The sequence below is a fragment of the Dromiciops gliroides genome, chromosome 3 (assembly GCF_019393635.1).
Source record: "Dromiciops gliroides isolate mDroGli1 chromosome 3, mDroGli1.pri, whole genome shotgun sequence".
NCBI classification, from domain to species: domain Eukaryota; kingdom Metazoa; phylum Chordata; class Mammalia; order Microbiotheria; family Microbiotheriidae; genus Dromiciops; species Dromiciops gliroides.
The window spans coordinates 157047817-157062123 of NC_057863.1; the positions used below are offsets into that span (position 1 = coordinate 157047817).

At 36.8% G+C, this 14307-nt stretch overlaps 1 protein-coding gene across 3 annotated transcripts in view; it reads left to right on the forward strand.

The window, feature by feature from the left end:
- FARP1 (FERM, ARH/RhoGEF and pleckstrin domain protein 1) overlaps positions 1–14307 on the forward strand; it is a 339566-nt gene that overhangs the window by 225724 nt on the left and 99535 nt on the right. For all 3 annotated transcript variants that reach the window (XM_043998981.1, XM_043998982.1, XM_043998983.1), the window contains exons 5-6: positions 1152–1230; positions 8037–8134. In XM_043998981.1, the coding sequence (XP_043854916.1) occupies positions 1152–1230; positions 8037–8134 (177 nt within the window). The remainder of the gene's footprint in view (positions 1–1151; positions 1231–8036; positions 8135–14307) is intronic.

The following is a 14307-nucleotide window of genomic DNA, read 5'->3' on the forward strand; positions in this document are numbered from 1 at the left end:
AGATGAGCAAAGAACACAGTTATTTATGGGGTTGTTTTTATGTACGATCCCTCTGTGATTATGTGTAGAAGCACATATTTAGGGAATACCCTACAAAACATAAGTATAATATCTGCTTTGTATTCACTTAAAATTTAATTTAACTAACTTTTCAGAATTTCATTGGAAAAGCGATGGGTGTAGAGAACAAAATATGCTCATTCACTCATTTAGTTGACAGTTATTGGGATTGTTTAGCAATTCCCTTATTTCACACTGGCATATATGAAAGAGAAGGTAAAATTAATCCTTGTCCTAAGGAAGTTTACAGTCTAGAAGTGTTGTAATGAAAAACTTCAATTTTATATGAAGTAAATATGGTGACTTTTTTAGTGTTGTAAAGGTGCCTATTTAATGAGTCTGTATGAAATTCGATAGAGCAAAATCTCAATAATATACCTTCATTTCAGAAGTAGTTTGCCTTTTCTGGATGTGTTGCAGTAACTCTCTTGAGGAATATTGCCTATATAAGAAAGAATATTCTTTGTTCACTTTCTGCCGCAGTATTTTATTTCTGGAGTTTTGTAAAGATGCTTTACCTACTGTTTCTTATATCTGTCTCTAAAATTTTATTCATATATATATGATCACAGAAGATCAGAATCCAGTGTCATACTTCTTGTGTGAGAAGCAAGACTAAATCTTTCCCACTTCTATTTCCCATGGAGAATTCATGTGAAGATTTTATGCACTAATGTGTATTTAGATATGTGAATTCAGTTCCAACATTTAAAAGTCTTGGAACTGATGGGAGATTTCATATGGTTCATATAATAAAACCCTAAACCGTGACCTGCTTTACACAATACATCCGTTTGCAAAATGGCAAAATCCAGAACACAAAAATGTCTTCTGTTTATATCTTTATAGAAGGCCCTTCTTAACATACTTGACTGAATATTAAGTCTTTTTTTCACAGAATTTTAAAAATCAAGAGTTTATTTCAATTTTAATTTTATGTTTTCCTTTTTTTAAAATTTAAAACTACAGTGTTTGTTATAGAATTGGCAATCAGTAAGTCATTTATAAGGACATTTTGGAAGTTCTGTTCACTTGGAAATCAAGGCTCCACTTGAAGAACCTAAAGGTGACTTCTTTTCCATTTCCCTTAGGGCCAAAGCATGTTGTTGTTAAATTTGTGGTGAAATTCTTTCCACCTGACCATGCTCAACTTCAAGAAGAACTTACAAGGTTAGTGTTTAAGTTGTATTCTATTAGTGGTAATTGTATATAGTTTTTATGGACCGATATTTGCTCTCTTATTTAACCCACGACTTATATGTAAGAAATTTGCCCTTTTTACCTGGTCTGCTTTTTTTTAAAAATGATTTTAAATGGATTAAATGTAGTTAAACCTAGGGTGTTGTGCGTATTTGCTTCTTTCTTAGACATTCTTTCATTATGTCTTAAAACAATCCTATTAATTCATTTCTGAAGCCTCAGTGTAATCTCAATATGGATTAGTTTTAATGAGTATTAATGAGAGTCAGAGGGGTGTAGTGAATAGAGATCTAGACCCTGGAGTCAGTAAGACTTAAGTCTCACTCCTGATACATGCTGGCTGTGTGATAGTGGACAAGTCATTTATCCTCCCAGTGCTACAGGCAACTCTTCAAGTTGCGGAGAAAGATATGGACTATTGGTAGAAGTTCTACCATGGGAACTTCCCATACTGATGAAAACACAAGACTTTTTTTGTGTGTGTCATTCTGCTTCAACTCTTTAGGATATCTGTGATTTTCTGTACATGCATACTACCCTCCAGTAGTACAGATCTCTTCCCATTCATCAATGCCCTCTTATCCTGTGCTCCTCTAGTCTGTGTTATCTTTTATGGGAACTACCTAAAATACCTATTGATGTCTTGGTAGAGTGTATGCTCTCTTCTCTCAGTATTCTCAATAATTTGTTTTTCCACTTATTAACAAAGAGTAGGAAGATTTGACCAATGAATCTCTGAGGGTGCGTGAGTATGAAGTTCACTAGCCAGGAGGACATAAACTACTTCGGGGCTAGGCTATATTTTGTATATTTCTTTTTAATCCTTCACTGTGTTCAACACTTACATAACTGATGAATGTTTGCTAAATTAATAACATAGTGGGGTTGATTTTTATTTTTTCACAAGTGGCTATTTGATTCACTGTTATCAGCTTAAGACTAAAGAAGGCAACCATTAATGGGCCAAAATCCTTGGCTTGAAACCTTTGACTTCACATCACTCTTGTGGGGATTTTAAAAAATTTTTTAATAGAGCTCTTGGGAGCTATGTGAAGAAAATTCTTTGTCAGGTATAAGGTACTATATAAATGTTAGCTGTTGTTGTTGGTGTAATAATTAACCTCATGGGTGTTTTGTAAGGAAATCTCCCTTTAAAGTACTATGTAAATGTAGTTTATTATTTAAAAAAAAAAAAAAGATGAGCAGGATGCTATCAGAAAAACCTGGAAAGACTTAGGTGAGCTGATGCAAAGTGAAATGTACTGTATACAAAATAACAGCAATATTGTAAGATGATCTGCTGTGAATGACTTGGTTGTTTTCAGCAATGCAATGATCCAAGACAACTCTGAAGGACTTATGAAAAATGTAATCCATTTACAGAGAAAGAACCGATGGTACCTAAATACAGATATTTTATTGTTGTTGTTGTTAGTTCCTTTTTCTAAAGGTTTTTTTGTTGTTGTTGGTTTTTGCCTACTGTGTTTTTTACTACTTCACAAGTATAAGTCATATTGAATTGCTTGAGTTCTTAAGGGGGAAATAGGGAGGAAGGATGAGAATTTGGAACACAAAGTCTTAAAAATCGATGTTACAATTTGCTTTTGCTTGTAAGGTGGGGGAAAATTCTAAATAAATAAACAAATAGAGCTCTCCATAGGTGGTAAGGTTTAGTGAATACTATAGTAGATAATCCACAGGAAAGACCTGGGTTCATATCCCACCTCAAAAACTTATTAGCTGTGTGAATATCAGCCTACTTCTCTGAGTTTCCGTTCTTTTTTTATTTTAAAACTAGAAGAAAAATAACATCAGTAGACCTCTTGTGACAATCTAGTGTCAATATATATATATATGTCAAGAGCTTTGAAAAACTTTAATTCACTATATAAATGGTAGTGTTGATTACTATTATTATTATTATTATTATTATTATTATTATTATTATTATTATTATTATTATGAAGGGTAAATACCCTTTGTATGAGCCTAGGCTCATTTTGGAGGAAAGTTTCTCATCAATCCCTTCTGACAGCTTCCATGACTTGTGATAAATAATCAGCTGCTATAGGTATATTGTAAGAGTTAGCCAGCAAGCATTTATTAAACACTTACCGAATGCCAAGAATTATGCTAAGCACCAAGGATACAAAGAAAGACAGCCCATATGCTCAAGGGACTTATACTCTAATAGAGGAGACTACATGTAAATAACTGTACGTACATGAAACATACAGAGTAGATAAATAGTCAGGAATGTCATGAATGAGTGAAAAAGTATTGTATTATATGGGTTTGATTCATCAGTTCAGTGATCCTCCTTTATTTTTCATTGTGTCCCTTGGTTCAGTTTATGAGGTTTGGGAGGAAATATTATGTTGTACCCATTATTCTGTTCTTTATGGTCACTGTTGAGCATCACCTTTTAGGGAAAGGAGGGAGGAAGAATCCAGTTCAATGTGGATGGCTTCTTTTTTCTATTTTTCCCCTATTGAGTTTTGTGATTTATACAATCTTGTACACCTTACTGTCGTCAAACCAAACCTGCGTGAATACTGTGCCAGCTTCTCTATCAGAACAGATAAACATCCACAATTCTACATTCTTAGCTGAAGGTATTAAGTTTACTTTCTTCTGGCTCTCACTATGGTCATTAAAAGAAAAAAAAAATGCCCCTGAGAAAAGTCTTCTAGTATGGTGTGAAATAAAACTGATCTAAAATTTCTGATCTATTAAAATCTGACGACAGCAACCAACTGGTGTTTTAAGATAAATAACATCTGTTCAATCTCCTGAAATGCTTAAGTATCAGAGCTGCCACACTGCCAGATTCCCACGTCAGCAAAATCAGACTATAAAGCAATTAAGACGTAGTCTACTTTCTCATTATGAGGGTTTTGTGATGCTTTCGGTGTCCCAAGTATGGACTCTGTAAGACAGTGAAGGGGGCATTAGAGTTGAACTGAATACGAACTCTTCTAATTGTACCATTAATCCACTGGTCATCCAGGAATTGTTTCTCACTTCCCATTTATACAGACATAAGATAGCTTGGGTTGAACTTTTTTAATTGAACAAGAAGTGGTAAAATTCCTTCATATTTAATAATTAGCCCATTCCATGTGCTTGGAAACCTTGGTGTCTAAAAGTGAAAAGAGGAAAATACATATATAAAACTTGTTAGATTTTTTATTTTTATTTTTAAAAGCTCGGGTTTTTTTCCTCACTATGGAACCCTGAGTCATTTCTTCTGTGTTGACCAGCCTTGGCATATTTCTGTGTGCAAAGTATCATTTCTTTCTGTCACAGAGAGCATATTTTCCCTAAAAACAGTCACTGATCCCCTCTCCAGCTGGCTATGAATTTCCTTGTGAATGGGGTGGATACTATTTGAAGTGGCTGCTGCAGCTTGCTGACAGATTGAAGCATCAAGTGTTTGCTGTTGTTTCTTGATACCGGCAGAGAAGTTAGGAATTTCTTCTGTGAAACACAAATACAAAAAAAAAAAAAGGGGGATGGAAATTAGATAAGGACTCCCAAGTGAAGCTAATTAAAATAGAAATTTTAAAAAGGAAAAGCATCAAAATCGGTGTTACTACAACTGTTAGATTCCCTCTTTCCTACTCAAATTAAGAAGAGAAAGCAATTCTAGGCTATTATCACCAACCAAACCTCCCATTTAAGGCTTAATTCTTCTGGAATGACATTATCATTGTGTTTTCAGGGTAATTTTGGCAAGTTTCTCAATGTGATATTGTACAAACAAGAAAACAGCATTCAGTTCTTACTTCTGATTGTGTCAGAATCGATCAGCAAATGTTGATTCAATACTTAAGTCCCAAGCATTGGGGATACAACTGAGAGATATATTCCCTGTCCCCAAGGAACTTTATATTCTATGGGGATGGGAGGGTAGGATACAGCCAATGCTCACAGATAGATAAGTATAGAATATATATATATATATGTATATTTTTTTTAAGTGAGGCAATTGGGGTTAAGTGACTTGCCCAGGGTCACACAGCTAGTAAGTGTTAAGTGTCTGAGGCCGGATTTGAACTCAGGTACACCTGAATCCAGGGCGGGTGCTCTATCCACTGTGCCACCTAGCTGCCCTAAGTATAGGATATATTAAAAATAAATATCAAATGATGGAGGAGGAGGGACAGATCAATAACTAGGTGAATTAGGAAAGGAAATTCTTCAATCTAAAGTCCTGAGGATTTTATTTTTTTAATATCAGAAATGCATTCAAGTTTTCCTTGAGAAGCCTTTAGAATCATGGCTTTCATTAAGAAGAATATCTATACCTCTGATCAAGATTCTGGGAAAAGCCTGGGATCAGAGTGGGAGGGAGAGATACCTGCCAGAGCCTGGGACAGTGGGGGTTTCTAGGCAGTCTACAGCAGCCTCATGTTATTCTCCAGCTTGGTCACCTAATTGCCAGCACTGGCAGAGTGCCTGGGATTGGGGTAGAGCATTCAGAGCTCCTATTGGTCTGATCGGCCACAGTCGGACACACCGTAACTTGATTCTAACATAGTCATGTCATTTTGGTCCTCTTCAAGAACAAAGGACAACCAACGATCCAAACCACTTTCTCAGACTTGAAACCCTACAGAGAAGGGAACTTTGGACTTTCGGTGTATACTTGTGGAGAACCCTGTAGAACTTCTAAAGCAGAGAATAGTAATTTCCATTTTACATTGAATCAAGGATCTTATAGTGTCACCAACCAAATCAGATGTGAAGAGTTACCAGGAACTTGGGCTTCGGGAAAGGATGGAGAGAGACTGGAAATCTCTTTTTCCCTGTATCTCTGAACTATAGAAATAGCACGATATGTACTACTGAGTTTACTTTCTTCATATCCTATTTCTTCTTTTGCTTCTTTCTTTCCTTTCTTAATAGATGGAGGCATGTGTGTATGTCTGTGTAAAATGCTGATGCTAGGGGAAATTTTAAGAGGTAGCCTTGAATCTTAAATTTGGAACTCAAAGGCCTTGGGGCACTTTAAATAATGGGCGTTAGAAGACATCGTTTCTATTGCTTGCTGTCTCCAGGAGGGAGGGAGAAAAATTTGGAAATCAAACTCTTTCAAAATTGAATATTGAAAACTATCTTTACATGTAATTGGGGGGGGAAACCAAAATACTATTAAGAATAAAAAAAAGAAGACATTGTTTCAAGTTTTAATTTGAAATATTAAATAAGTCTACTCGTTATTGAGGAGACAAATCATGGAGAAGAGGTCCACCTTCCTCATCACCACAAGCAGTAACTACTGACTGGCCACCAGTGACAAGTCACCAATGATGGGCACAATAGCAGATGAACATAAGAGCCCTGGGAGTGATAACATGGTCCTCAGTGCCATCATCTGGTAAAGCATCTCCTGTGGAGAGGGATCCAGCTATCCCCACCAGCTGCCAAGCAAATGCCACCCACAGGGTAGGCAGAAACAATAGGACACCCTGACAGGAAAGATAGGAGGCACCATGTGCCAGGTGAGTCAAATAATCACCACAGCCATGACCACCATCTTCTCTCAGATACCAATGGAGACAGACTCAGGAGCCTTGGAAATAACCATGCTACTAGCACATTCCCTTTAAGCCTTCATCCTGGGAAGCAAGTCCTGTAAAGATATAGCCTGGCAACTGCTCTTGCAGATGTAACAGCTTCAGCTGCTGAAAACCCAGAAAAAAAAAAGTCCTTGCCACCAAAGCCCTTGGAATTGTCAAGTAGTTCAACATCAGAAACAGACATGATTTTATCAATAGCAATTGCATTAGAGAAGACACGTTGAGGTTCTGACCTTTCCATCTGATTTGCAGAAACCTTCCATACATACTATCTCTCCATTAGAGTGGGAGCTTTTTGAGGCAGGGACTGTCTGACTTTTCTGTTTGTATCCCCAGTGCTTAGCATATTGCTTTGTACATAGTAAATCCTTAATAAATGCTTATTTATCCCTCCCTCCCTTCCTCCCTTTCCCCCTTCCTTCCTTCCCTCTTCCCTCCTTCCCTCCATTCCACCTTCCTTCCATCGTTCCTTCTTTCCTAGTTAAAGTTTCTATTACCATTTGCTAAACTATATGGAGAATAATCCTACAGTAGGTAACTATACTGGTTAGAAGTATAACTTCCAAAATATAACACAACTATTTCATTTTTTAAAAATTATTATGCGTGGTAACCAATGTATTTTTTCTCAAGAAAACATGGGGGAGTACTGGACCTGACTCTACCATCTGCCAGTTTTGTGACCTTCACTTCTTAGAGACTCTGTTTCCTGATCTGTAAAATAATATTTGTGCAAGATTATCAGGATCAATTGAGATAAAGTATATGAAAAAAACACTTTTAATTCCATATCATGGCTTTGGAACTGGAAGAGACTTTAGAGACCACTTAATCCAACTCATTTTATAGATAAGAAATCTGACATCTGGGGAGATTAAATGGCTTTCCTAAGGTCACATAGGTAGTAAGTGTTAGGGAAGGATCATAAAGAGGCATGTAAGTGTAAGCAATTATTTTTAGGTGAGAGAGATACTTATGTTGTCATTACTCATATATAGAATCCAATTATAATGAATATCAAGTCTAAATTATTCTTTGTTTTGGGTTTGGCCTTTAAGCCCAAAGATTTTTTTTCGCAGTTTTTCCTTGGTTTCTAACTGTGTGGAAGACTTGTTGCCAAGGGAGAGTCTAATCTTAGTGTCTCTTTTCCTGGGCTTGGTTGATTCAATATGTTCCCATCTGTGTTTGCAGGTACCTGTTTGCTCTGCAGGTGAAACAGGACCTGGCTCAGGGCAGGCTAACATGTAATGAAACCAGTGCTGCACTCTTGATCTCACACATTGTGCAATGTAAGTCTTATTCTTTTTTCCTTTAAAAATTAAATAGGGAATGATCCAGAAATTAGCACATAAACTGTCATGCTATTTCTACAAAAATGATGCTGTTTCCATAGGAATGAGTGAATGAGTGAGTGTGGTGTGTGTGTGTGTGTGTGTGTGTGTGTGTGTGTGTGTGAGAGAGAGAGAGAGAGAGAGAGAGACAGACAGACAGACAGACAGACAGAGAGCGAGACAGAGAGTAATGACATAGATGGTCATTGTGATCATCACAGATGCCTAGTTTAATCTGATGGGATAGAATAAAATGAAACATTAAGGTATCAATTCTATATTCTGATGTCTTTGATTTCTATGAGCTATGCCTCACAACTGTCTGAAAAATATTTGAAAAATGACACATAACTTGTAGTATTTGACTGGGTCCTTGTTTTTGTACTGATATTAGTCATTTATTATGACCACTATTAAAGGAAAGACTACTACAATTTCATCCTCTCATTTTATGCTGCCTAAAGTCAAACAGTATACTTAGAATGACAAATTGAAACAGTGATTTCTGAAGCTAGGTATTTTAACTCATCTTTATCTAAGTTTTCTAAATATTAGAAATGAGATTATGGTCATTTCCATTCAAACCTCCTGATAGTCCATCAGAGCTATTTTTAATCAGACAACTTTCAATCACAGATATTTGAAGGTCATTTTATGGAAATCAAATATGAAGCATTTAAACTTTGCCAAAAGAAGATCAAAGTTGTCTCATCTTATAATTTTTAATTACCTCTGTATAAAATGTAATGCTCTGGGGCAGCTAGATGGCTCAGTGGATAGAGCACTGGCCCTGGAGTCACTAGTACCTGAGTTCAAATCCGGCCTCAGACACTTAACACTTACTAGCTGTGTGACCCTGGGCAAGTCACTTAACCCCAATTGCCTCACTAAAAAAAAAAAAAAAAAGTAATGCTCTCTGTTCAGCACCGCCAAATCTAAATTAACTGTCCAGTTAAGAAGCTTGTCTTGGTTCTAAAGAGTAACATCTTTGTCAATGGTGGGGAAAACTCATTGTTTTTATCCAATAAGATAGAATATTTTGGGGGCAGCTAGGTGGCGCAGTAGATAGAGAACCAGCCCTGGATTCAGGAGGACCTGAGTTCAAATCCGGCCTCAGACACAATACTTACTACCTGTGTGACGTTGGGCAAGTCACTTAACCCTCACATGCTCTCCAAAAAAAGAGAAAAGAATAAGAGAATAAATATTTTAAAGAACTTTCCATCTTAATCTTGTATCTTTGGGTGGCTGCTGACACATCTGTTCATTTACATTTTCTTCTTCTTTCTGTCAATCAGTCAATATTTATTTGGCACTAACTGTATTTAGTGGGTGCTAGGTGCTTTTTCTGTTTAGTGTAATCATAAAAACAAATAAACACAGCCACCTCAAGGACTTACTGTGCTGCTTATGGATTAAGATTTGGTAACATTTTGTGTTTCAGAGGAAAGTTTATTCCACCTTTTGTGCACCAGTCATGTTTTGGTACAAAGTGTATTTCCCTCTCTCTATGTTGGCATTCCCTCAGCTCAAATGATTTATTACTCTTCCTACATAATATGAAGTTTGGAAACACGAGTTGCTTATCTAAGTAGTAACTTCATGAAAAATTACTGAAGCATCTTTTTTCTTCTTTTTTGTGTTGGGGGGTGGGGAGAGAAGAAAACTTGCAGCGGTAGGATGGTCAAGGGAGAATATTCTCCCCATTTCACTTGGATTTCATACTTTGTTTTCTCAGAAAAGAATTCTGCTTTGTTTTTCCACTGATCCAGAAAGACTACCATGAATTTCATCTAAGGAATAACTACCTAAAATGTTTTTTCGTTGTCTTAACACAGAATTCCTAAGTACCATTTTAATACAGTGAAACTCATTTGTGTGCATAAAAACTGGGAATTCACATAGCTCCAGATAACTTTTTTCTTCTTCTTCTTTTTTTTTTTTTTTTGCCTCTCTAATAATCTTCTAATGACCCAATATGGTACTAAAAATCACTCAAAAGTCTTAAATTTGGGCAGCTAGGTGGCACAGTGGATAAAGCACTAGCCTTGGATTCAGGAGGACCTGAATTCAAATCTAGCCTCAGACACTTGACACTAGCTGTGTGACCCTGGGCAAGTCACTTAACCCTCATTGCCCTAGCCCCACCCCCCAAAAGTTTTCAATTCTCTAATGCCTAGCTTCTTAAACTGTGGGTTGTGACCCCATATCAGGTCATGTAACTCAATGTGGGGGTCCTGAAAAAAATTGGCAGCAGTAAAAGTTTATGTATGCCTATTTTATATACCTGTGTACCCAGAGTCACATAAAAATTTCTCAGGCAAAAAGAGGTCACGAGTGGAAAAAGTTTAAGAAGCCCTACTGTGGTAAAAAGTTTTAACAGTCGGTTAGATAATGGAGAGACGCCAGTTTTTTTTTAGGACCACCCTTTTGGGGAGGAGACCAACAGCATGAGCTACGCACACTAGTCCGCCTGCGACGCATGCCAGATTGCCTGCTGAGCACTCGACTTCTGGGGTGCGAGCTTAAAAGGCAAGGAGAGAACCAAAGTAAGGCTTTTTTCCTGCTCTGCTGGTCTCCTGGCTGCGCTGCACAGACAGACGCTGACTGGAGTTTGACTCGGCCCGGCTCTCGGTTAACAGCACGTGCTTGACTCGGTCTCTCTCCCCAAAGGTGGCCTTGGGTTTTGGTGAGTTTTATATGGAATATAGACTAAGCCTGGACTTAAGACAATTTGTATTGTATTTCTACTTTCCTATCCTTCTAATCAACATCACCTTGTGACTACTATACAATAAAAGCTCTAACTAGAGAACCAGAAGCTTCTTCCATTTACTAGTCTGGGAGATAAATTAAGGGAAAGGTTAAGTAGGGGAGATTTATGATCTAATATCCAATTTTAATCTCACACTACTCTAAAGGAAATAATATTTTAGAGTTCAAAGGTAATTATGTCTCTGTATACTTAGAATATAGTCATGAGAAATATACATGTTCTATCCTTTTATTATTATTGAGAATCTCCAGCCTAAAGATAGTATAAGATAGCTTCCTTTACTATTCAGAAGTACTGAATCATGTGAAGGGAAGAAATCCTCAATGAAAATTTTTCTGGTTGGTTTAAATGAGTAGATTGGCCATTATTACAAAGATGGAGGGTGCCTACAAATGCATGGCATAGTTCTATAAGAATACCAGGAGGAATATGATGGTCATCCTGAGCTAAGACTGGCAAGAAAAGCTAACAAAAAAGTTTTTTTAAACTTTATCGGTGTGCTTGCTTCAGCAACACATATACTAAAAAATACCCAAAAAACCAAGAAAACAAAAAAACTATATTGGCAGAAAGAGAAGGATCCACAAAAAAACTGAACTGTTATTCCTAGTATGTGAAATGATGATAACCAGTAATTTGGAGAAGAGCTGCTCAATTATTTTTTTCCTACTTTTTTTTTTTGCCAAAGAAAATGATCTTTGGATTAGAAAGGACAGGACCAAAAGGACCATCAAAGATGAATTCAGTTGACCAGGCCCCAAAAAGCTACATCCCAGACTACTAAAAGAACTGGCAGAGGTGATTGCTACTACACCAATAGTCCTGGAACACAAGATATAACCGTGCCATGCTCTCACTCAAACATCTTCAATGACTTTTTTGTGCCTCTAGAATAAAATACAAAGTACTCATCCTGGAATTTAAAGCCTTCCATAATCTAGCTCCTACCTACTTTTCCAATTTTATTCCATATTACACAGCTTTATACACTCCTGTTCAGTCAAGTTAGCCTGCTTGCAATTCCTCATATATTCATATGCTATTTCATCTTTTGCCTCCATTCCTTTCCATAAATGACCTCCGCCCCATATCTAGACTCTATTTCCTCCTCATTTAACCCCTGACTTCTTTCAAAGTACAGCTGAGGTGCTGTCTTCTACACAAATAACTTTTTTATCACCCCCAGTTATTAGCATTCTTGATCTATTATAATTTTATCCCTCCTTATTTATTTTCTATGTACTTATGTATACATTGTATCCCATCTCTTATCTCTTCCCCCCCCCCCAACAAAATGTAAGGTCCTTAAGGGAAACAACTTTTAGTGTATTTTTTCCCAGTTGCATCTTTAGTGCCTCACTCAGTGTCATAACCACTTAAACATTTGCTGAATTGAATTGAATTGCTGAGCCAACATCTGCAATAGTTAAAAGACTAAAGAACGAAAGAAATCTAGCATAACTGGAAAAGACAAATGCTCCAATTTTGAGACAGGGAATAATAATTAATAATAATAATAATAATAGCTAACATTTATGTAGTACTTAAGGAAGAGGCCATTGAGTTAACTTTTGAATCTTGGCAAAATTCTAGAATATATCATTAGATAAAGCAATGATCACCAACAGGCAACATGCTTTCATCAAAAACAGGTTTGTTTTAACATCAATTTCCTTTTTTTTTTTTAACAGGAATACTAGACTTGTAGGGTAGGGGGGGTTCCATAGCTATAGTTCACCTAGATTTCATGAAGGCTTGGCATAATGTTTCTCCATGCTAATCTTATAGAAAAGATGGAGTGATTTTGGCTCTAAAGTAATATAGTTACCTGACTTTGATAGATAACAGAATGTCTGGGTCCTGAGATTCTTTATTAATGCCTCAATGTCAGCTTAGATTGGAGTGATCCAGGGATCTGTGATGGTTAACATTTTTATCTGTATGCTGATTCATATTTTTATCAATGACTTCAATAAGGCAAACATCGACAGATGTTTTACAAAACTTGCAAACAACAAGAAACTGGAACAAATAGCAAACACATTGACAGATTGAGGATCTAAAAAGTTTTGACAAACTGAAACATTGGGCTGGATTTAATAAGTTAAAATTCACTAGGAATAAATGTGTATGGGCATTATTTCTAACTGTGTATCCCATAGGCATCTCAGTTGAGTCCATATCTTACTGTTGGGCTAAAGAAAAATCAACTTCATAAAAAGAATGGGGGAAGAATAGTTACACATGGAAAAGACCTTGGGGGGCAGCTAGGTGATGCAGTGAATAGAGCACCAGCCCTGGAGTCAGGAGGACCTGAGTTCAAATCCGGCCTCAGATACTTGACACTTACTACCTGTGTCACCTTGGGCAAGTCACTTAACCCCAATTGCCCCCCCCCCCAAAAAGACTGTGGAAAAGAAGTTTTAATGGATTGTTTGCTATGAGAGCTAAAATTGCTAACGTAATTTTTGTGCTGCACTGTTAAAGACAGTGCTCATGATAGTCTTCTTGTCCTCAGCTCTTGAGTATTGTGTTCAGTTCTGAATGAACAGCACATTTTATAAAGAACATATTATCAGCTGAGCTGGGAATCATTTGGAAGAGGACCTCGAAGGACCTTGAATTTGTTAGAGAAATAGGGAGTTTTAACATGAAGACAAGAAGCCATTGGGTATTGATGAGGGGGAAGATAACTGTCTTCAAGTAGCTGAAGAATTGTTACTGGGCAGGGGGATTAAAACTTCCTTTTGGCCCAAGAGTGCATAATTAAAAGCAATGGGTGGGAATTGTAGAAAGGCAAATTTAGGTTTAATATTAGGGGAAATGTCCTATTAGAAAGCTAACTGAAAATGAAATTTCTTCCTTGAGGTATTGTGGGTTTCTATCATTTTTGGGTAGCTTGTGGATGGAATTCTTTTGTGGGTATGGATCTCCATTATCTCATTTTAATCAGATTCCATGAATTATCACTTTGTTTTATTTTTCAAATTCTATTTTGACTGGTCATTAAAATCTGAATAATTATCACTGGAGATTATTTCTGTTAAGTCTGAAGTTTTATCTCCTCTTAATCCTCCCTAGAGGAAATTCCAAACCTTCCCCCTTCTAGCTTACCTCACCCTCTTAGCTCTTACCTCAATTCATACTTTATTAATAAAATAGAACTAATTTGTCACAAACTCTAGTCTTTTATACAGAGGTGGTCCTTCTCCTAGAGGGCTAAAGGTCCTTCTTCCTCTTATTTATTATTTGATCATATCTCCTCCTATCACTTATTGGCATATCACCTTTAAATCTTCCCTTCCCTTTCCCTAATCTTCATTCTCTCCATTTTAACTGGTTTCTTCCTGGCTGT